The sequence below is a fragment of the Stegastes partitus genome, unplaced genomic scaffold, assembly GCF_000690725.1.
Source record: "Stegastes partitus isolate 25-593 unplaced genomic scaffold, Stegastes_partitus-1.0.2 Scaffold55, whole genome shotgun sequence".
Lineage (NCBI taxonomy): Eukaryota > Metazoa > Chordata > Actinopteri > Pomacentridae > Stegastes > Stegastes partitus.
Window position 1 is genome coordinate 107,651 of NW_007577786.1, and position 22,616 is coordinate 130,266.

The following is a 22,616-nucleotide window of genomic DNA, read 5'->3' on the forward strand; positions in this document are numbered from 1 at the left end:
TAAGAGCTCCATAACTGTTGGACGCAGTCCCTCCACAGCCACATCCGATATGTGCGGACATTTGAGAAGGTGTTTGATTGTAATAAAAGCACTTTCTTTGAAGCATAGCGAGGTTCTCAGGCTATCTTGAGAAATACAACAATACAGTGTAGTCCAAAGGTTAGTGGTGGTTTTCTTTTCTCTTCAATGTGTCATAATCAGCTACACCTGCACCTTATTGCTGGTGATTCCAACTCTTGAGCTGGACACGGATTAAATAGACGAAACAGAAAAGGTTGCTGGTTGAGGCAGCTTGATCCCTCACTGGCTTCCCACCCAGTAATTCTCTGAATTGGGGTTTAAGCAGAAGCATTGATATCCCAAGTCTCTGTGATGGGATGTTGCTCGTAACATTTTATTTTTATTTTTTTTACTTAACTTAAGTAACTTTGCATTTGTCGATTTGGTATAAATATTAACCTAAACCTACCTTATCCTATAAAGAGCTAGTACCTTGTATGTGGGATCCTAAACTAACCATATCTGTGAACATTTCTGGACAAAATATGTTCTTGCTCTACCTTTCATTTTTGAGCATTTGCAGTAGATCTCACATTTATAGCTGTGTCTTGCTACAAGTAAACACACAAATATGCACTTAGAAACATCTCCGCTGTTATCAGCTTTTGAAGGAAGCTGGTATTTATCAGCCCTCTGTTGAAGCCATGCAGAAAGATACAGAGCAGCACACCATGCAACGTGCTCAAGACAAGGATCTCTCATGCACACATTTGTACGAGCACACACAGTTTATTTGCCACTTCTTTAATTACACAGCTTCATTCCAGCTCACATTTCTCCTCCCCTTCTGTCTGGGCATAATTTGCTTCAACCCCCCCATGTGGGAATTATTGCAAAGTTATTGCTTTGACAGAACCATCTGTCTTCAGAAAATTAGTTAGCTTGATTAATTTCCTTTTTATGAGGATGCTGATTTACAACCGTGTGTATGGATGGAGTTCACCCCGCTTCATGTGCCCAGAGGGGGCTTTTGTTCCACCATAACAATAGAGATCATTAGGTTTCATTGCAAAGGGAAACAGGTGGCTGTTTCTAAGCTTCAAATTACACCGATAATCAAAACAAGAAGGAGCGTTCATTTATGCTATTTTCATAATTAAAAAGAATCCAGCAAAAGAATCCACATTAAATGAAGTGGGTTGAGAGTTTTTGTTATCTTCTACTGAGATGCATGCGTACGCCCAGCACTAATCAGGACTAGGACTGACACCAATAATATAATATTGTGAGGTTTTGGGTGGTACAGTTTGTTTTTGAGGGGCACGATGGCAATAAAATCAGAGTCAGACATGTTTACGTGCTGTTTTCTTGGAGACAATTAAACCAATGTTTTCACACTGTCCAGGGTTTTAACAGTTTTATGACATATTTTTATACTTAAAATCAAGTTTTTGCATTGTGAAAAGGCCCATATGAGTATTTTTATATGTCATGTCAATGTCATGAGTCAGTGGGTTTCCACCTTGAAACATACAAAGCATATAGATGACAGTCTTAAAAACACAGATTCTAGAACCAGGTATTTGTACGTGAAAGCTCAAGAAATCTGTTCCAACAACTTGCAGGGTGGGGCTTTCTGTATCATTTTCTTGAGATGTGGTTTCCAACTAAAACATGTACGGCTGAAGTACTGCAGCATTACAACTTGTTACTGTGTAATGTAGAGTAGTTTTAGTGTTTGAGCAGAGCTGTAGGTGAACTGATGTGCCTGAGCTGTGAGGTTAGTGGAGAGAGAAGCAGGGCCTTTTTAGAGGAAGCATTAGTTTTGAGTTACATCTAAGTCATTTTAAGAAGTAATTGTGATACAAAGAGATCAGGGGTTTTTGCATTTATTCAAAGGCCAGAATGGGATTTGCATTTTAAGCCACACTAGAGATGGAACTAGGTTGTTTGGTGGATCCACTGTTTTGGTTTTAGATGTCATATCTCAGCAACTACTGGATGGACATTCATGGTTCCCAAAGGATGAATCTAAGTGACCCTGATTACTTCTCTAGTGCCAGCATAAGGTTCACATTTGTGTTTTTGAGTGAAATGTCTCAACAACTATTGGACTGATTGCCATGATACTTGGTACAGAGATCCATTTCCACAGTGGGATAAACTCTAATAAAGGTGGTGACACCAACCTTCTAGTGCCATCATCAAGTCAAAATGTACATTTCTTAGACGTGAGTGCAGAATAGCCAGTATACTGAGACCACTGCCATTTTGGCCAACATATATATGATATGACTGAGGATGCAGATGCCTCATCAGTTTGTCCTTCAGCTGTTTTAATCTGTAGATATAAACATTCACAACACTCTGGTAATTATTAATGTAGACTTTAATTATAATTAATAAAAACAATGATAGAAATAGCCTTGGAAGTCTTGATAGAATAGCCAGCAAGCTCTTTGGGAGGAGTCAGGGTAAGTGTTTGGTCATTTACGGCCAACCACTTCAGGATGTCCTTCAGGACACCTGTTTGAAGGACTGGATGACTCCATGTCTTTCATCCCAAGTGCTGCTGACATGCTTAATGGAAATTGGCACTGTGGCTACATTCCAGCGTATATACACACCGATACATACATCTGTCCTTGGTATGAATTTCCATTTTCGTGCATTAGATTTGTGATTTCATGTTTATGTTATCTTTTTGTATTTTGTGGTTACAGGACCTCTTCTCCTATTGGGACAATAAAGACAACCTTGAACCTTGAGTTGTTTTGACAGGACTGCTGTCGGTTGTCTGCTCAAAAGGCAGCAGCTGCGGGGTCGACATTGAACAGAGACAAAACACACACCTCCTGTTCCGAAAACCACCCATAGGCAAAGCTCTGACTTACACACATACACACACACACACATACACACACACACACATACACACAGGATTCACATGCTGCATGTACAAACGCGTACATATCTATCCATCAGTTACACGAGTTCAGCTGAGGCTTTATCTCAACACTATCTGCATCTGATTTGTCTGTGAGCTTGTTTGAATGCTTGTCTGACACTGTTTGGGCTCCCAGCAGTTTCATTAATTCCTTAGAGACCGTTGGCTCTTGTGCCATATAACACAGCACAGAGCTTTTTTTTTCCATCACTGTGTTTGTTGGCTCTCAGAGGACCACTGTCAGGCCCCCAAAACCTCTGAGGTCATCGCTTACTGACCCAGTGACCCCCCCAGACCATACAAACACACCACATTCCCATGGTATCTCCACCCTCACATGTTTTTTGACCCTTGTAAAAGCGTTCTCCACATAACACTCAGTTTCCATCTCGGCATCTCCTCTGGTCATGTGAACGGCCATCACAGCGTGCAGCTACTTAGAAACGTTGTGTTGTATGCAAAAGTGTGTTTAAAGCACCTGTTTTGCATCTCGTAAGGGATTCCACCTGACGTTCTGGTCGCCCTCGCACGCCCCACCTGCTCCGTGGCGTTCATGACCTTTGCTTGTTAGTCCATCTGTAGCTGCAATCCTGCTAAAGACATGACATTTTCAGCAGACAAAAACAAATTCTTTAAAAGGGTAGCAGTCTGGAGAGTAAAATTCTGTCTCTGCCAGGCTCACATTTTCTTCCTTTCCTTCCTTGCACGTCTGTCTTCTCTCTTTCGTCACTCTAAGTATCATAATCAAACTGTTATATTTAGCTCGCAGATTAGGATGCTGTCTGCAGTTTCAAATAGTCTGAATATGCCTGAAGCCTGTTTAAACTGCCTCTTTTTTTTCTTTTCATTAGGGAGTCTGGCTTCGTTTACCTTAACTTAATCTGCTCGCTGCTCTATCTCTGTCTTGGAAAAACAGTGTGATGTGAGAGGGGGGTCTTGCATGTGCCATTTATTACAGGCCAGGAGGGCTATTTTTGCGTGCAGGCAGATGTTTCTGTGTCAGTTTTCAGTGAAATGTTTTAAGTTCTTTTAAGTGTTTTCTTCATTTTGTCATTCTAATCCTCTAAACCTCAAAACCCACTGGCAGATTGGAAAGGCATGAAGTAATTTAGCCCCAAAAAATTCCCAAATGACTCCATTTATCAAAGCCAGAAAACAAAAAGAATCGTGGGATTTTCAACTTTCCAATTGTGCTTATCATGTGTGACGTGCTGTTCTGTCAGGAAAATTATCAAATCCAAAGATTAAAATTGCGATATTTCACCAAAATGTGTCTCGTTTAGAGATTCACCAAAAATAAATCATTTGTATGAACCATCCATCCATTATCTATACACCGCTTAATCCTCATTACGGTCGCGGGGGGCTGGAGTCTATCCCAGTTGACTTAGGGCGAAGGCAGGGGACATCCTGGACAGGTCACCAGTCTATCACAGGGCTACACTTAGAGACAGACAACCAAGCACACTCACATTCACACCTACAGACAATTTAGAATCACCAATTAACCTCAACATGTTTTTGGACTGTGTGGGAAGAAGTCGGAGAACTTGGAGAGAACCCACGCTGTACAGGGAGAACATGCAAACTCCACGCAGAAAGATGCAAACTGGTGACCTTCTAGCTGCGAGGCAACAGTGCTAACCAACTGCGCCACCCTGCAGCCCTCGTATGAACCAGATTCTGTAAAAAAACAAACATTCTGGGCTCCTCAGTACAGCTGTAAAGCCACTGAATTCACGGCTGTAGACAACAGTCAGGTGATTTCTGAGAGGTTTTTTTGGCTGAACTGCAGGCTGTGTTTGCCATTTGTGTTAATCGCCACTTTTGCCAGTATTGGTAACACTTTTGGACAAATGGAAACATGTTGAGCATGTTGAGTCCAGGTTTGTTCAATTATAGTAAAACAAATCCAAGAAATTTAACTTTTTAAAAATGATTTATGGCATCATAACTGTGTCATACAAAATACCTTTTTGAGGTTTTTTGGGTTTTTTTTTTTTTTAATTTTTTACTTCTGGTCATGGTCATGATGTTTCCAGTAAAATGTGACAATAGCAAAAAAAAACACCCAGTAACTGCTTGGGGTTGAGACGGTGGATGCTGAGGAAGAAAAAAATAAATAAAAAGGAGTTCAGTTCATACTAAACATGTTCTTTAAATGTTACAACATGCATTTTATAGGTAGTTTGTTGATCCTCTTCACGGCTTTTTAAGACAACGGTCAGTTTGATCTTGCAGTTCTTTTTCTGACGTGTAGTTCACAGTTCCTCCGCTGGATGGGTGTAGAGAGCCAAGAGTGCTGAAGGAGAAAACTTTATTATAGAAAGTAAAGTGTATGTCTCCCCCTGGTGAGTTAAACACAAAGTCCAACGAGAAGTTTTAAAAAACAATATGGGGGGAAAATGTGGGAATGTTTTGAATGACACAATTTGCCTCTTCACACATTGCATTGTTGTGATTCTGTGGTGGTGTTTTTGGATTCATTTCCTAACACCTAATAACACTTGTCTTACTGTTTTCATAACTCTTCTCTTCTAATTCTTCTATTTTCAACAGGTAAGTAAACATTTTCTCTACTATCACCCATTCTGTTAGCCCAGATATCAAAAGTGTTAACTTCAGCACTTAGGACTGAAAAGTCAAATGATAATTAAGTCTGATCAATTGGGCTCCAAATCCACAGCATCATGTAGTTTATTTTGTGGTGTTGCATCCATGAATTAAAGTTGATCAACTATTCTTTTTCTTCCTCTCTAATCTCAGGGCCAACCCGGGCCTCTTGGTCCGCAGGGCCCACAGGGGCCTTCAGGGAGACCGGGGGATTTAGGCATCCAAGGACCGAAGGGACAGAAAGGTGATCGTGGTCATGGTGGCATCATAGGGCCTAAAGGAAATGTGGTAAAGTATTCCCTCTCTTTTTTTTAAGAAATAGTTTTAAAGAATATTACAGTGCCAACTCTTTTGGTTAATGTGTGATTCTCGTTGCTCCACAGGGAATGACCGGTGTACCCGGCTTCTCTGGAAATGACGGTATTCCTGTAAGTTCACCCATCAGTGTGGTTAGATTCATTAGGAGGTGACTGTGTGCTGACAGAATATCAATTCTGCTCGTGTCATTCTCTCTGCAGGGCCACCCAGGACAAGCCGGGCCCAGAGGGAAGCCTGGTGCTGACGGCTGCAACGGGACTAATGGAGAATCAGGCTCACCAGGAGCCCCCGGCTTTGACGGCAGTCCTGGTTTTCCTGTGTGTGACTCGGAACCTGCTCAGTTGTGACTTTAAAATACAAAGAGACTGATTTCCTTTAGGTGACTGTTACTCTCTGTGTTTTTGTTTTCGCCTCTCAGGGACAACCAGGCCGGAAGGGCCAGAAGGGAGAGACTCTGGAGCTCAGTGTGTACATGATGCCTTTCAGGGTGAGGAAGAGGAGTTCATGTCAAGCATGCTTGTTTGTTACAAAATAGCTCCTTACATTTATATCCGGGAAGGCATGCACTGTAGACCTTAGTAACTTCATGAATCTTTAAACATCTCTTCTCAGGGAGATCTAGGCGCACCAGGACTCGACGGAATATTTGTAAGACAACTTTTAAAATAAAAATTAAAAAATTAAAAAACAGTTAAAAAGCCGAAACCTTGGCAACTACAATAATTTTCCAACTGTTGTTTTTTTTCAGGGGCCTCAAGGAAACCCAGGATGGCCAGGTACTGCAGGCATACCAGGACCGAAGGTAAGTGATTCATTTCGGGATCACATTAAAGTTCCTGAGACCTAATTTATTGTTATGCACAGTGCTTGTGAGCAACATTTTTGTTTCTTCTGCCAGGGTCCACCAGGGCCTCCAGGTCCCCCAGGACCAAAGGTAAGGCAGCAATAGTCCATGTCTCATCTAATCTGATATAAACTTGATGTGTTCCTGTGTAAATACTGCTGCACTGCTGAATCTATGAATGCTTTTTGTTTCTGTGCAGGGCACCATGACCAAAGTGTTCAAAGGAGTCAAAGGAGACCAAGTGAGTGACCACATTTGTCAAACACTAAATGCATCAATCATGTCTACTTGCATGACTGTAAAGCAAACAATTTTTTGTTGTTGCACAATAAAATCCTAAATTCATTTAACTCACAAAACATCAGATTCAGCTCAGTTTGAGGTCTGCCTCTGTCTTGCAGTGCTGTAAAGTAACTAAAGTGCATTTACTCAAGTATTGTACTTAAGTAAAGGTTTGAGATATTTGCATTGAGTATTTCCCTTTAATACAAAGTCAATACCACTAGATTTCTGAGGAAAGTATTTTACGTTATGTTCCTACTACATTTATTTGACAGCTTTAGCAACTAACTACAAACCTTTCCAGTTTAAATGCGTTCAGTGTCACATTGTGGCTCTTTGTCCCAGACGAGCTGCCAGCAGTTTCATGAAAGATTTTTCAAAATAAAAAAAGAAATAAATCAAAGAATAGAGATGAAAAATACAGTATATTTGTGTGGTAGATCTATCTTTGAATTCAAACCGAGTAAACTACCTGACCATCAATCATACAGTAAAGTGCTTCCTTTGTCTCCATGAATCAGTATTTACCATCTAGTAGTTTCATAGTTTTAGTATGTCACAGAGAGCAGCATTTTTAAAGCATAGCTACTTACTTAGATACTTTTTTATTTAGCTTTAGTAAAGTATGTGAGTACTTGATGGTGATTTGTTTGTCTGAGATGGCTGATGTTGTAATTCCTGCTTCCACCACAGGGAGACACCGGACCTCAGGGGCCACCAGGAAACTCTACTCATCCGCACTCTCTGCCTCCCTCTGGACATCAGCAACAAGTGCTCATTTTTGTTCATTTACCTGCTCTGATGATATTTAAAGAAACATTAATGGAAGTATTACAACCACAGACACATGTATCATGAAGTGTTGTACTTTTTTTTATTTCCAGGGGCCTCCTGGAGAAAAAGGTCTGAAAGGAGAAAGAGGAGATCAGGTATGTAATCACACAGACATATATGCATCTGCAAATTATGCTTTTTTTTTGTCTCACATATCCCCACAAGTGCAGGCAGATATATGCAGATCTCAGCTTGTTACTTCTTCTGCTGATGTTTTCTTTTGGTTTATTTCAGGCAGACAACAGAGGAGAAACTGGTGTGATGGGATTCCCTGGACCACGGGTGCGTTTCAGAACCTTTCTGTATTTTTCAGCCAAACACTGTCCTCTATTAATGTGCTAAATTCATTTCATGTGCTGGTTTGGATTCTATTCTAGGGAACATCTGGTGCAGACGGGAGTCCTGGACCAAAAGTGAGTTTGTGTGAAAGGAGGAGACATTGTGTCGTCGTTGTGTCCTTGAATTAAAATTAAAAGTCACTTTATAACTTTGATCAACTTTGTTTCAGGGGGATCCTGGTGAAACAGGACCAAAAGGCAGAGATGGTCTTAAGGTGAGAATACAGCTGACTGGACGACCTGATTTAGCTTCTAAACTTTATTCTAAAGGGCCGATAAAAAGTGTGCTCTCAAATTTACTACTTTGTAATCGTTATTAAACAACTTAAAGTACACTTATTCAAGTACTGTTGTGATGTAGAAATTGGAGGTTCATGTTCTCTCCATTTTCTGCTGTTTTGTTAAAAAAAAAAATGTTTGGGGAGAACATGTTAATTGGAGAAATTTGCAAGAAATAAAATAATACACAATTCATTTAAAATATTGGTATTTGAAGTACAGATCAAATAACTTAGATGAAAGATCAGTTTCATTCAAGTTTTTGAATATAAAGTTGAAAATCAAGAGCTGGAGCGGTTAAGAGTGAAACAGCAGGATGGCTGATCCCGCCAGAGAAGCATTCATATTCACTGTAATCTGAATCTGAAATGGAACCACCATCGGGCCAGTTGTGGTAGATTGATGCTGTGCAGCCAAACATTTTTCAGACTACAGAGCTTGTTTTTAAATTCTAGTGGAGAACCAAAAGTTCCCAAAGATGGAAAATACGTCGGACTGAATTTATTGGAAATGTGGATGAAATGATGCACAAGACAAGCAGACTTGCATACACAGCATAAACATTACATAGCTTGAGACTGTTTCAAATACAATTGTCCTTAAAGCTCGTATGAGGAAATGAAACGAGGAAACTGTATATTTTTGGACTTTTCCTAGAATTTGATGTCTCGTCAAAAAAAAAGAAAAAGAAAACCATTCTGCTCTAGTAAAGTAAATTTGAAACAGGTTTAGTGTCCCAACATGAAATCAGAATGGAGTGATCAAACTGGTTTTACATCGTCACTTATTCTGAGTAAATCAGGTCAAGTCAATTTTACTGCATTCCAACTCTAGAACAAAATGTACTCCCCTCAAAACCAATAAAAGGCTAATACACTGAATACAAAGCAATAGACATGTATCAGAAAAGAATCAGACAGCAATGCATGTTTAAAAATTAATGAGCAAAGCAGCTTCATGTTATAATGAATAAATAATGCATAAAGGTAAAAAAAAAGGAAAGCCACTCGACAAGAAGGAGGCAGCTTAGTGCTCCATCATCAGCACCGGTTTGTTCATATTATCATCTGTAAGAAAAGAGGAAACAAGATCAAGAACATTCAGATTACATCAAGTGGAAAGTTGCAACACGTCTGATGTATGTGCTGATACAACTGAAGTCACGAAACACTGAATGACTGACGTGACGCTTGTATTTCAGGGAGTCAGGGGTGAGGCAGGAGAGCTGATTTCATCCGGATCCCTCTGGCCCTGGTCTTCAGCTGGTAAGTTTATTAATAGCAGAAGTACAGTCAAATAAAGAGTCAAAAGAAAACAGAAAGAGTTTTGACTTTCAAATGAAGCTGACGATATGGTTTGCAAAGTTCACACTGACATGAAGTGAAACCCTGTTTATAAATGATGGACATTATTAGATTGCACATGCTGCAGAAAGTCATCATGAAACAAAATGTTTAGGAAAAATGTGCATTTTATGTGGGACAGGCCCTCGGTTAATACTTGAGGATGAAGGGAATCAAATGTATTTGTCTTCTTGGAGCATTAAACACACACAACAATCAGTCTTCTTTTCACAGTTTATGTAAATTAATGTACAACAGTTAGAATCTCTTGTTGAATTGATAAAAACAGTTACAAGTCTGTGTCGAAGATGTTTGAGCGAGAAACATCTGGAGCTGCTTGATGCTACCTGTTGTACACATGCTAGTAAATGTTTCCTCTGTTTGCTTTGACTTTATAAGCGGGTCCCCCTGGTCCCCCTGGTGAGCAGGGTCCAGTGGGAGAGAGGGGTCCAGTAGGAGACCAAGGCTTCCCCGGACCACCAGGACGTCCTGCCTCTGAATCACAGCAACAAGGTTTGTACAGTGAAGCAATAAAAAAAATAAAATAATTAATGCACAGAATTTAATAGATTTCGTCACTGGGCTGCTGCACTCACAGACGGGTTGTTGTTTCATCATGAGAACTTTCATCAACGTATAATTTGATATCTGTTTCATTAATATGTCACAAAATCGCACATTTGTCTAATATGGATTGACAGTCTACACAACATGTTGCACCCTCCACATAGTCTCTCCTCCAGGTCAGACAGAATTGTAGTGTATATGTATGTAGTAACACATCAGAAAATCTAAAAAGAAACATAACGACATTAACCGGCGTGTTTAATATATGATATAAGGTAACTGGTCAATATAAGTGGACGCCAACCACAAACAAATCCTTTGGGTCAAAAAGAAGATCTGAGTGGAGGACAAACAAAACATACAATAAAGTGTTCAGTTCACACAAACAGAGAAGGGATCAATAACAACAATTTCCCTGAGGTTTGCACCAAAGGGGTCAATAAAGTTCTATTCTATTCTATTCTAAGAGACAAGACAGATTAGATGATGAAGCCATAACGCTTTACTTGACCTATTTTTCTATAGCATCATAAATGATGAGCGTTTGCTAAAGCTGGTAACTCGTACATGTCTGTGCATGCAGTTATGTGTGTTTGAAGAATGTGATCGGTCATGTGTGAAGTGGATCTCATTATACTGTAAAATCACGCTTGAATCAACTCAAATTTGCAGCACAAACCTTTTTAGATTTGGGCTACAGCTCACATAACCCAGCTTCACTGACCTCTCCTTCAATATTTATTTCATTTCGTATTATTGTTGGGTTTTGCAGGGACATACAGTATTGTTCCCGGGCAGGTTGACAAAAACTAGGAAGAATAAGTACCCTACTCACCACAACACAATTTAGTTAGTATAATAAATACAAGCAGCTATTGGTGCTGACTTGAGGCTACATGCAAAGCTTCCCGAGTCTCTAATACGTGTGAGTATGGAATTCAACTTCCAAACTGCTTTAACCGAAAAAGAAGATTGACCAAATGCTGCCTTTCTGAACTGCAGTTGGCACCAACCTCTATCAGATGCTCTCGAGCCTGTACAAGCCAAACGTCCTATAAGAGCAGAGACTGCAAGTACATGAATAATTTTAAACCTTAGGTGGTGGCATGCATCAAAGTAAAACAAAAAACTGTCAAAATTGAGGAAATTGAATATTTTTTTTAAGATATTGAAGTGATATTGATCTCTTAGCTTTTTATCGAATACTTTAAGGGCTGGTTCATACAGTGAGTACACAGGCTTGAGTGTAGTCAGACCTGCCTGTGAGCAGACGGAAAGTTAGAGAGCAGAGTGTGTGCTCAGATTGAATTTTGTATTACTGACAACCCTGCTGACTTGTTTTTTGATAGACAGGTTTGTGTCAGTTATAATGACTTGATATTTAGCATTTGTCACAGGTCTGATACGTTCATCAGAAATTGAAATGTCAGGATGAGGAGTCCTCACTGTGAAATGCATGTAAACTGACTGGCTTCCTTACGTTTAGTTTGAAGTGTGAGCTCGCCAGTCAATAATGTGGTATTTCAACTTTTTCCCAGATTTTTACACACAAAACACCAGCTAGTCTTATCTCAGTCTGACCTTTCCCTTTGTAACTTCACAAAGTCTTTATAAATTGCGATAATTTTAGATTATTTTACACTTTAAAACACTATACATGTAACAAGGTCAAGGTGCAAACAAAAAAAAAAGCTCTGATGCACTTCTTGTGACTTCTTGATATCATAGCAGTGACAATCTTTTAAAATTTGTGGACGCCTCAGCAGCTCAACCGGATAAGATGGTGACAGGGGCTATAGTCCCCGACGCAGCGGTCGTCAGATCAACTCCCGACCACGGCCATTTGCTGCAGGTCTTTCCCCACTCTGCTCCCCCCCCTTTCCTGTCTCTCTCCACTGCTCTGATAAACAGAGGCAAAAGCCAAAAAAGAAAATAAATAAATTAAAATAATTCCCCTGTGTGTCTGTCAGTGTGGGATTTTTTCGGACCATTTGGATTTAAGGGAGACCGAGGAGAGAAGGGCCAACAAGGAGAACAAGGACGCCCTGCTGTCACTGTAGGACCCCCAGGAATGGACGGGCGCCCGGGAGAAAGAGGCCCTCCTGGACCCAAAGGAACATGTGAGTGAATGACTGAGTGAAAAGAATAGTTTCCGTGTCATCTCCTTTTGTCTCTAAGATGCCTGCTTAATGTGCTTCTATTTGTCTCTAGGGGAAGAGTACTTCAAAGGAGCTCCGGGAGGGAGAGGGAGGCCTGGAAATGCAGGATTCAAAGGAATAAAAGGTGCTTTCGGCCTGCTGTTCATGTTGCCAATAGTTATTGATATCATATGAATCCATGGTTATTAACACAGAAACCTGTAGGCTACATTTACATTTTCCCTGCTGCTTGTAATCGGTCCACTTTTGTAAAATGTTTACTAATGTTCATCTTGCTGACCTGTGGCTGTGATGTTTTGTGTGTTTAGGAGATCACGGTGAATGTCTATGCACCGTTATGAATTCCCCACGTGGTTTACCCGGCCCTGCTGGAGAGCCCGGTGATGCTGGGATGACTGGAGAGTTTGGTCAGGAGGGTGATTTAGGAGAGCCGGGTCGTCCCGGACAAGATGGGTTCCCTGTAAGGAAATCACAACATCAACAAATCATCAATCATCCTCATCAAATCTGCCTCACATTGGTCTGTGTTGTGTTATAGGGACCTGCTGGGCTCAGTGGTGTGCCAGGCCCGAAGGGCCAAAAAGGGGACACGAATGTTGCCAAGCAGAAAGGTGCAGTGTGATATTATTTCATCTCGTTTCTGAGCAGCACGAGGTTCAAGTGGAAAAAACGTAGCCTCTGCCGTGTGTGTGTGTGTGTGTGTGTTTGATGCTATGTGGTTATGTATTTGCTGATCCATCATTGTGTGCATGTCATGTTTGTGATCCCCGCAGGATCTCAGGGTGATTCAGGTGATCCCGGAAGAGATGGTGGTGTAGGAGCACCGGGTGCTCCAGGCCAAAATGGTCTACCTGGTCGCCCTGGCAACCGGGGTCCTTCAGTGAGTCCATTAGCTCTCAGCATAAAGACAGTTTCATGTTTTGTCATTACTTACTTCTGTTCATTTCATCTACTTTGTGCGTTACGATTTCTCCTTGTCTTCCTTTCCTCACCTCTCAAGAATAGTAACCAGTGAATGCTGCAGTATAATGATTGTGATGGTTCATATAAACAGGGAGAAGGGCCCTGGGGACAACATGGAGACAGAGGTCGACCCGGTTACCCTGGTCGACCCGGTGCAGCAGGGCTGAGGGGTGAACAAGGTTCAGATCTTGGGGGCTTCAAAGGTCAGCGGGGTTTACCTGGTGACAGTGGCATCGACGGCTTTCATGGAGTTCCAGGAACACCCGGCAGTCCAGGTGAGAGGCAGCTGACTGCCTCCGTCACTGCTTTTATTCATTCTCATTTTTAGAATTTCTCCTTCAAAGCTTTATCTCCTTCCAGGAATTTTGTCTGTTTTCACTCTTCTGAGTATTTCCTTTTACCTCGCCTCTCTAAAATACTCTCTTTTGTGATTTAATGCAAAGCAATAAGAACAGGAATGAAGATTAATGGCTTGTGTTTAAAAAAGGAAAAAGCATGATGAGTAGATTTTGCCGTTTTATTTACTTTTCTTTCTTCGCCTCCTGCTGTCTCATCGATGCAGGGGCTGCATCCCTCAAACCAGCTGCAGCTGAGCTTGTTTGAGATCATGCTTGTGCTTTTGAGTAACTCTTGTTCCGAATGCCTCTCTCTTTCATTCTCTCTCATTTGCAACTGAAAGGCGGCTGTAGTCCGAGAGGAGATGAAGGACAGGTGGATGTAACAGGTAGCTGGTATAATAACATGTCACCTTATTGCTCCCTTTATAACACCTCCGTTTGGCTTTGCTTCTGCATTATTTGACTGAAGTGCATGAGAGTTTTTGAACTGTTTTTAGATTTAGTGTATTGAGACACCAGCTAATGTAATGATAATGCCATGTTTCTGAAAACCCTGTTCACGCTGGGCAGCAGTTAAAAGTCACTTGCACCAAAGTAGTTTAGAAACAGTCCCTTCAACCATGATGTTGCCCTAAAGTTTGTGTTTCCGTCATTTACTTCTCAGGACCTTGTGAGCCTATTCCAGGACCTCCTGGGCTGCCTGGACCTCCAGGTCCTTCTGGTCTACCAGGATTCCAAGGTAACATAACAAGAATATAGTGCTAAATGCATTCTACGGGGTAACATTTTTGAGGTGTTTTGAGGCCCTATTATATTTTTTGTTCCACCAGGTCCTTCTGGCCAAAAAGGATCACCAGGTTTTTTTGGAATAAATGGTGACAAAGGAGAACAAGGAGATCGAGGAATAGGTGGCTCTCCTGGACCACCAGGTGAGGAGTGACTGAAAACACTGACTGTGCAATAGTCAGATAACTGATCGTGTCTGATCTTAGATATGAATATTGTCTTTGACCTACTTTTTCTTTTATTGGTTGTTTCATACAGGTTTTTCAGGTTCCCGCGGAGACCTGGGGGTTCCTGGCACCAAAGGTTCAGTCGGACTCCCTGGTTTGCCTGGTGTGCCTGGTCGCTACGGGCAACAGGGTGACAAGGGTGCTCACGGAGAAATCTTGGGCGCATCACCTGGACCGCCTGGTGATCCAGGGCTGGCTGGGCTTCAGGGATATAAAGGCCATACTGGAGATCAGGGCAATCAAGGCTATCCAGGTTAGATAGGTCATCACCTCATCACTTAATGAAACAAATTTGAGAAGTATGATCTGTTGTTCATAATCATCTACTTGCCCAGGAATGTCTGGCATGCCTGGTATGATTGGCTCTAAGGGTGAGGGTGGCCCTTCAGGCCTGCAGGGGGAGGAAGGAAGGCCTGGGCCAGCAGGCAAATATGGCTTCCCTGGTGATCCTGGGAGAACAGGTGTACCTGGGCCTCGTGGTACAACGGGACAGCCAGGTGAGAAAAACATACACACAGACACATCTTGAGAAATGTTCTCATTAATGTCTAACATGGAGGTACATCATCCTGCTCACCAGGTCTCACTGGAGAGAGAGGAACTGAAGGAGACCCGGGTCCTCCAGGTCCAATAGGCTTGAAAGGGACCCCAGGTTCATATGGTGATCTTGGCGCCTCTGGAGAGTACGGCTCACCTGGTGACCCAGGACGGACAGGTGCAGGTGGACGTCCAGGACTTCCAGGAATGAAAGGTTTGTTCCTCTGATAATTTACTGCCAATATAACACAGAGTATAATCAAGCATCAAATAATGTATATAATGGGACTTTTTCCTTTTCAGGATACAAAGGGTCTTCTGGCATGTCAGGTTTTGAGGGAGTCAGGGGTGACCTAGGCGTGCGGGGCTTTGGCGGAGTGAAGGGAGAAACTGGAGTGCCAGGACAAGTTGGCCCAAAAGGACTGACAGGCCCAAGTGGAGAGAAAGGTGAGACTGCCCACAGAAGACCATTATTGTCACTGCTGTGTTAAGTCATACTTTCCACATTGATGACATGTGTGATATAGCAGCTGCTTACAGATTGAGCTGTGGCACCTTGTTAGAGAATATTACTGAGGTGTGTCGAGCACAGTAGACAGGACTTCCCACTGTGTCCGGGTCCATCCATAGGAAGCATGCACAAATCAAACCACCTCCAAGTTGATGTCTAAGTGGATGGATGTGGTTACTCTTGTACATTTTCTCCTTGTACAACACATTTTTTTAAAGCACCACTTGTTAGCAGTTGGCGTGCATGTAGTGGAGACCCTCGCATTTGAGTGTTTGATGAATTTAGGTCACGTGCACCCTTGTGGACATGGAAAGCACAAAATGACATTAACTCATTCTCTCCCTTGTTGACATGGTCTGCCAGGTGATCGTGGTCTGAGAGGGCCAGCAGGAGAACCGCCTCACATTAATATTCAGATGATTGTCACCATGAAGGGAGCCAAGGGAGACAACGGCAGTGATGGAAATCAAGGTTTTACTGGGCCAAGAGGTGGGAAGCTCCATTCTAATATCAGTCACACTTTTCCTTCTTACCTCCTCTATCTTCTCGCCCCTCACATTGTCGTGTCTTACTGTTTTCCGCAGGTTCTAAAGGTTTCCCCGGTGTGCCAGGCGCTGGGGGAAGTCACGGTCTTCCTGGAGAACCGAGTCATGAGAAAGGTTATTTTGGCGATCCAGGTGCACAGGGGTTACCAGGAATCAAAGGAATGCCAGGAATAACTGGGAATCGAGGAATTACAGGTTTTGACGGATTTCATGGCCATAAGGTGAGCAGAGCCATATTAGGAAAACTCATGTGATTAAGTCGACTCCCACACGAACTATTAGGCCTTAAGGAGATGCTCTGCCTATTTAGTAAGCTTTTGAAAATGTTTATTATGTCCTATGTAGCTCTGAGCTCTGGAGGGAGCTGTCAGTAAGTAAATAACCCTGAAGAGGTCATGAGTGTTTTCTCTACTTGGGTTTGATTCTGAACATGATTTCGCTCATTGTTTTGTTTTTTCCGCCCACAACCACTACTGCTCTTATCTGTGTTTCCACTCTCAGCAAGCAGCTGTTTTTAGTTTTAAATAGCTGCTGGACTGTTCCTGCTCAGCACCAAAAAGCAACCAGAAACAATCAGAGGTAGAACATAGTGAACATATCAGGGCATTTAGCAGCTAAAAAAGCTAGATTGTTCCCTGAGACGAGCAAAACTGAACTGAAATGAGAGCAAAAGTTCACAATGTAAACCTAAAAGTCAATGATATGTAATGTTTTTAACTAACTACCGCACATCAGGTATTCAAAAATCAACTTTTTTTTTTTTAAAAAGCCAACATTACAAATTTGTTTTTTAAAAAGTGGGTGTTTAACCGTTTAAACCATCAAACCTACTGGTGGGTTTGAAAGGCATGTTGTCTTTAAAAACATGAAAATCGTAAAAATTGCATGATTTATCGGAGCAAGAACCTGCAACAACAGAAAGAATAGTCAGATTTCTGACCTTCCGATGATCCTTGAACTACTCATCTGTGACATGTCATTTTATGTTACCAGATCTAGGCTTAAAATCATGATATTTCACAAAAATCACTTTATTCTACATTATATTTTTTACTATAATTTAAAATTTGCCAAAAAGAAATACACCAACCAGCTCCAACCTGCATTCTAACAAAAAAAAAAACATTTGTGACTTAGCTGTATCACAAGACTAAAAATCCGGTACCTTAGATTTTTCCTTTTTTCGTGGTTTTAAACATCTTTAAGCTCTGTCTACTTCTCGTTGTGGTTGTTGTGCTATCTATAGAGGTGTAGGGCTTTATATTGCAGTTAAAAATTATCAAAAATGTGACAGATGTATAAAATGCCCCGAGTCTGTTTGGGGTTCAGAAGGTTATATAGCAGTGACGGTGTAATAAAGACACTGTTTGTTTGCAAAAATTTAAAATGGGTTTAGAGTGATCCAAGTAAAAGTCAGGGTATCCCAACCTCCTCAGTTTTACCTTATCCCTTTTGTTTGGGTCAAACTAATGAACAGCATCGTGCTTATTTGGTAGAGTTTTGATTTAAGTATGCTTATTTAGATTACATGACAGTTTTGCTTTTGCTTTTCTGTGGCTTTGTACGTATGTGAGAGACCAGGTCACAAGATCACAAGACCTCACAATAAAGTGACATATTCTAAAATTTGTTGTGTTACTTTTTCAGGGAGGTAAAGGAAGTCCTGGTGCCTATGGTGCATCAGGGGACAAAGGAAAGAAGGGATTAAAAGGTACAACCTCAAATTTAAACTTCAGACAGACTAGGATCCAGGTACCAGTTTTAAAGCGATTGTGATAAAAAATATTTGGTCACTAATTAATAAGCTAAATATTACAGGTGACAAAGGTCTTCAAATAGACCTTGCAGGATCTCCTGGACATAGAGGAGAAGTTGGACTTCCAGGAGACCCAGGTACAAACTGTAGCTCATATGGTTATTTTTTTTCCCCTCTCTGGTTCTCTTCAGCACCAGCCAATGGGAATTTTCTGATATTAAAGGTTTTATATTCATCTTACAGGCCAGAAAGGATTATTTGGATCAACTGGTGACAGGGGCATATCTGGTTTTGATGGTATCGAAGGGAAAAGGGGAGAATCAGGTGAAGAGGGAGCAGTGGGATTTCCAGGTAAAACACTCCCATTCACTTCCTAATCACACGCTGTCCAGTTGACCTATGTCATTTTAAATCTCCTATATTGTAGCAGAGGTACATTGCATTTACATGTATTATTATATATGTCATAGGCTTAGATGGGCAGAAGGGCCTTCCTGGTAACCAAGGTCAAAAAGGCTTTCCTGGGACTCCTGGAAGAGAAGGACACCCCGGCTTTCCTGGCTTCCAAGGAATCAAAGGTAACAAGACCTACATGATACTTTTCTATGATATTTCTTTTATTTCTGTCATATTTCATCTAAGCTATATAATTGTGTGCAGGTTATCCTGGTCTGGAGGGCCTTTATGGATTACACGGACTCAAAGGACAAAAGGGTGTCCCCGGAACACCAGGTATGCGACCAGATTTTAAGAGCTCATAAATAAACTGTTAGATTATAGCATGCTACAATATATCGGCATTAATAGCCCATTAATACTTTAAATAGAAATTAGGTTCTAAAAACATATTTTTGCAGTCTACGACCTTTTTCTATGTGCTTTTCTCATCTAAGATATAAAAATGTAGCATCATGTATAGCATTGCTTCAGACAGGACATTTGAAATTGAGTCAGTTGGGAGGTTTCTTTGGTCACTGCTCATTACATCTGGTCAGTAACACCAACATAGCTTTGATGCAACAGAGTAGCTGAGTTTTTGAGTGCTAAATTCTAAAAATAAATAAATAAATCTAAATGCAGCTCATTTCTTCTTCTTTTTTACTTTCACTGTAACTTATTTAATCATACATATTTCACCTTATTGGAAACAGTTGAGCTATGACATATTGCTATGTTTTCAGGAACTTTTACCGCAGTGAGTGCATTCAGACAAAATGGACCTCAGTAAGATAGTGTTTACTTGTCATGTTTGCATCAGGTCTGGACACCGTTGGACCACCTGGAGAGCCGGGAGTTAAAGGACAGAAGGGAGAGACCGGTGACCCCAACAGCCAACCGGGTGTTCTGGGCACAGAGGGTTTGAAAGGCTTTCAGGGGCCTCTAGGTTAGCCGCTACCCTTATGTACTAATAAGTGGACTAGAGAACAGCTATCTGGTGGACTCTCAATGAAAGAACAAATACAGCACAACAACAAATAATGTTCTTAAAGCTTGAAACAATCCCATGTTTAATGTGCACAGGTGACCCTGGTTACCAAGGACCACCAGGGTTCCGTGGCCCTAGTGGACCAGATGGAACCCCGGACAAGCCAGGATCCAGTGGAGAGCTTGGCTTTCCTGGGCCTGCAGGATACCAAGGTGAGAAGATTCAGTTTAGCAAAAATAAACCGCTGTTGTAGGAAGCAGTGAAGCAGCAATATCCAGTATATGTTGGTACTTTGTCCAGTATAAATATATTTATTAACCCTAAATGGTTTGTTTCTCAGGTTTCCCTGGCACCAGAGGATATCCTGGTTTAGATGCTCCCCCAGGAGAAAAGGGTATACCGGGAATAAATGGCTTTCCTGGATTCCCGGGTAGGAAAGGATTCAAAGGAGATCAGGGTTCATTTGGATACAGGGGGCCTGACGGTGTTTCTGGGAAGAAAGGTATGGAATAACTATTTGATGTTCGACAGCAGCTTGTGTACCATGGTACCAGAGTAAAATGTTTCCAAAATCAAGTCTTATGATTCACCATTTACTGTAAAAAAGACCTGACGTTTCAGTAAGAAAGTGCCAGTGTTAATACACATTCTACACTAGATGTTGCGGTTACTCTGTTAACAGGACACATTTTTTGACAGTTTCACAATGTGAACAAATTGCCTTCATTCCCACTTCTACAGATTTCACTCATGTCAAGTACCGATAAAAGACTTGGTGGGAACCAATAATTATGTCAAGGCCCATAAAATCACGTTCATTCATCGTATGCTCACCTGCTGCCATATGATCGAATTCTTAATTTGATTTTTTTCTTACAGGAGTGAAAGGAGAGCAAGGATTGATGGGAGTTCCTGGCATTATGGGTTTAAATGGAGAAAGAGGACCAGTAGGTCCGAAAGGAAACACAGGACTCCCAGGTTAAACATGCGCTCATAATAAATCACCCATTAGTACTATATGTGTGCTTTTTTTAGTTTTGTCTTTGCTGTTAAACACTCCGTCCGTGTTGCAGGTGTTCGTGGGCAACAAGGCAGGCAAGGTCCTTTTCCAATTCCCCCCAGAATTCCAGGAGAGAGGGGACCTCCTGGGCCTCAGGGCATCCAAGGACCAAAGGGGGTTAGAGGTGAAACAGGGCCACAAGGTCTCCCTGGGGATGGAGGTCAGTTACTCTAGTCAAGCCATTTGCTGTTGAAAATACCCACACAAAATGTTCAGCCTAGTGACCCATGTATCCTATTACTGTACAGGCTTCATGGGACCCATTGGGCATAAAGGCATGCCTGGGATTAGTGGTATACCAGGAACGCCTGGATTCCGCGGAGAGCTGGGACAAATGGGCCACCCTGGTCTGCAAGGCATGGAAGGTGTGTCTGACACTGTGGGGCAGTTTGGGATTAGGTTAATAAGCCTGGATTAAAAGATTTAGACTAGGTGGAGATTTAAGTAGGGAACCAGTTACAAAGACGTTTCTGATTGTTATTTTTTGTGAAAGTTCATGCAGTGAATGAACCACTAAGTACTGAAGTGGAAATTATTAGCAGAGATCGATGAGAAAGCTAAATTAGTGTTATGGAATTATAGTAGCAGGGGGCGGAGGGGTTAGCAGGGTTTTGAAAATATTAGGCCGCATGCATATAATACACAGTGTATCAATTATGTACAGTATATGAATGTATTGTATAACCAGTAATTGGTTCACTAGACAGTTGAATGAAGTCCTCATTCCTCAATAGGTCGCCGTGGCAACCCCGGTATCCCTGGGTTACCTGGTATGCCTGGCCGCAGTGTCAGCGTGGGATACTTGCTTGTGAAGCACAGTCAGTCAGACCAGACGCCCATGTGTCCTGTGGGTATGTCCAAACTGTGGGACGGCTACAGCCTGCTGTACCTCGAGGGCCAGGAAAAGGCCCACAACCAGGATCTTGGTAAGTCAGAGGTGAACAGTAAATCAAGTAGAGTTTTATTACAGGGGTTTTACTGATACTTTAGACTGGAAGAATAGTGTTATTGAAGGTATTTAGAAGATAGGTTATTCCAGCACTTTGGTAAACTCACAGTTGTGTGGATTTAAGCTGCCTCAGTGTCTTCTGTTGCTTTGTGTAATCCCAGTCTGACTCCATGATGTTGAGATCACGTTTCTGTAGGAGCCATACCATCTGTTGTAGGGCTCCTTCCTGCTGAAGACAGTTTTTTATGACTCTGACTGTATGTTTAAGGTCATTACCATTTACTTGCACAGTGCTGTATGTCAGTGTGTCAGTTTGTCTCACAGTCCTGTCATAATGCTTTCACTGGTCACTGACATTTTGATGGAGTAGACAGAAACTGTTTGATCTCGTCACCAGTCAGTGTTCTTTCAGAAAAAGTGAAAGACAAGTCGCCCAAGTACTACAGACCTCAGTGACTGTTGAAAAGAACACGCTTGTTTTTCATTAAACTATCTCTCATCAGTCCTTTCTTGTGCAGTCAGTGTTAGCAGTGTCTTCAGTTGGGATACAATCCTTGGCACTTCTTGCTCTTCCATCCTCATTGTCTAATTCGGTTGTGCATGCCAGCTGAAACCTGCTTTTAACTTTGCCTTTCCATCAAGTTATGAGATTCTGTCCCTAAGTAAATTCAGTGTGTCAGAGACAGAACAGACAATTCCTTTTGAACATTTGCCAAAACTTTGATAGAAATCTATCTAATCATATTAGAAATTCTAAAACCATCATCCCCACTCATTCTGAATCCTGCTTTAGACACAGTTTGAACAATAAAACTACACAGACTGGAGTAATCCAACTCTATCTGTAAACAAGAAACACACACACACAAAATTACCACCAGAAGAAATATTAGCTTCAACTCTGACCAACGAGACGATGTAACCTTTGAACATTGAAATACCACGTTCATCCTTCTACAGCAGGGGTGGGCAATCCTGGTCCTCGAGGGCCACA

At 41.6% G+C, this 22,616-nt stretch overlaps 1 protein-coding gene across 4 annotated transcripts in view; it reads left to right on the plus strand.

Annotated features, from left to right (window-relative positions):
- Nucleotides 1–22,308, plus strand: part of col4a2 (collagen, type IV, alpha 2) — a 69,192-nt gene extending 46,884 nt beyond the window's left edge. For 2 of the 4 annotated variants that reach the window (XM_008275528.1, XM_008275527.1), the window contains 42 exons: nucleotides 5,714–5,848; nucleotides 5,944–5,988; nucleotides 6,079–6,195; nucleotides 6,297–6,365; nucleotides 6,491–6,526; nucleotides 6,627–6,680; nucleotides 6,777–6,812; nucleotides 6,922–6,963; nucleotides 7,698–7,775; nucleotides 7,889–7,933; nucleotides 8,073–8,120; nucleotides 8,216–8,251; nucleotides 8,347–8,391; nucleotides 9,657–9,720; nucleotides 10,198–10,311; nucleotides 12,336–12,485; nucleotides 12,577–12,648; nucleotides 12,833–12,984; nucleotides 13,063–13,135; nucleotides 13,298–13,404; nucleotides 13,579–13,762; nucleotides 14,167–14,214; nucleotides 14,490–14,564; nucleotides 14,656–14,754; nucleotides 14,870–15,091; nucleotides 15,174–15,335; nucleotides 15,419–15,589; nucleotides 15,679–15,822; nucleotides 16,250–16,375; nucleotides 16,471–16,652; nucleotides 18,079–18,142; nucleotides 18,250–18,324; nucleotides 18,431–18,538; nucleotides 18,658–18,765; nucleotides 18,848–18,919; nucleotides 19,446–19,571; nucleotides 19,709–19,825; nucleotides 19,954–20,115; nucleotides 20,493–20,591; nucleotides 20,687–20,833; nucleotides 20,922–21,038; nucleotides 21,408–22,308. In XM_008275528.1, the coding sequence (XP_008273750.1) occupies nucleotides 5,714–5,848; nucleotides 5,944–5,988; nucleotides 6,079–6,195; nucleotides 6,297–6,365; nucleotides 6,491–6,526; nucleotides 6,627–6,680; nucleotides 6,777–6,812; nucleotides 6,922–6,963; nucleotides 7,698–7,775; nucleotides 7,889–7,933; nucleotides 8,073–8,120; nucleotides 8,216–8,251; nucleotides 8,347–8,391; nucleotides 9,657–9,720; nucleotides 10,198–10,311; nucleotides 12,336–12,485; nucleotides 12,577–12,648; nucleotides 12,833–12,984; nucleotides 13,063–13,135; nucleotides 13,298–13,404; nucleotides 13,579–13,762; nucleotides 14,167–14,214; nucleotides 14,490–14,564; nucleotides 14,656–14,754; nucleotides 14,870–15,091; nucleotides 15,174–15,335; nucleotides 15,419–15,589; nucleotides 15,679–15,822; nucleotides 16,250–16,375; nucleotides 16,471–16,652; nucleotides 18,079–18,142; nucleotides 18,250–18,324; nucleotides 18,431–18,538; nucleotides 18,658–18,765; nucleotides 18,848–18,919; nucleotides 19,446–19,571; nucleotides 19,709–19,825; nucleotides 19,954–20,115; nucleotides 20,493–20,591; nucleotides 20,687–20,833; nucleotides 20,922–21,038; nucleotides 21,408–21,655 (4,374 nt within the window). In that variant the 3' untranslated portion in view covers nucleotides 21,656–22,308. The remainder of the gene's footprint in view (nucleotides 1–5,713; nucleotides 5,849–5,943; nucleotides 5,989–6,078; nucleotides 6,196–6,296; nucleotides 6,366–6,490; nucleotides 6,527–6,626; nucleotides 6,681–6,776; nucleotides 6,813–6,921; nucleotides 6,964–7,697; nucleotides 7,776–7,888; nucleotides 7,934–8,072; nucleotides 8,121–8,215; nucleotides 8,252–8,346; nucleotides 8,392–9,656; nucleotides 9,721–10,197; nucleotides 10,312–12,335; nucleotides 12,486–12,576; nucleotides 12,649–12,832; nucleotides 12,985–13,062; nucleotides 13,136–13,297; nucleotides 13,405–13,578; nucleotides 13,763–14,166; nucleotides 14,215–14,489; nucleotides 14,565–14,655; nucleotides 14,755–14,869; nucleotides 15,092–15,173; nucleotides 15,336–15,418; nucleotides 15,590–15,678; nucleotides 15,823–16,249; nucleotides 16,376–16,470; nucleotides 16,653–18,078; nucleotides 18,143–18,249; nucleotides 18,325–18,430; nucleotides 18,539–18,657; nucleotides 18,766–18,847; nucleotides 18,920–19,445; nucleotides 19,572–19,708; nucleotides 19,826–19,953; nucleotides 20,116–20,492; nucleotides 20,592–20,686; nucleotides 20,834–20,921; nucleotides 21,039–21,407) is intronic. The other 2 variants (XM_008275529.1, XM_008275531.1) reach the window with 2 other exon arrangements.
- Nucleotides 22,309–22,616: the final 308 nt, after the last annotated feature.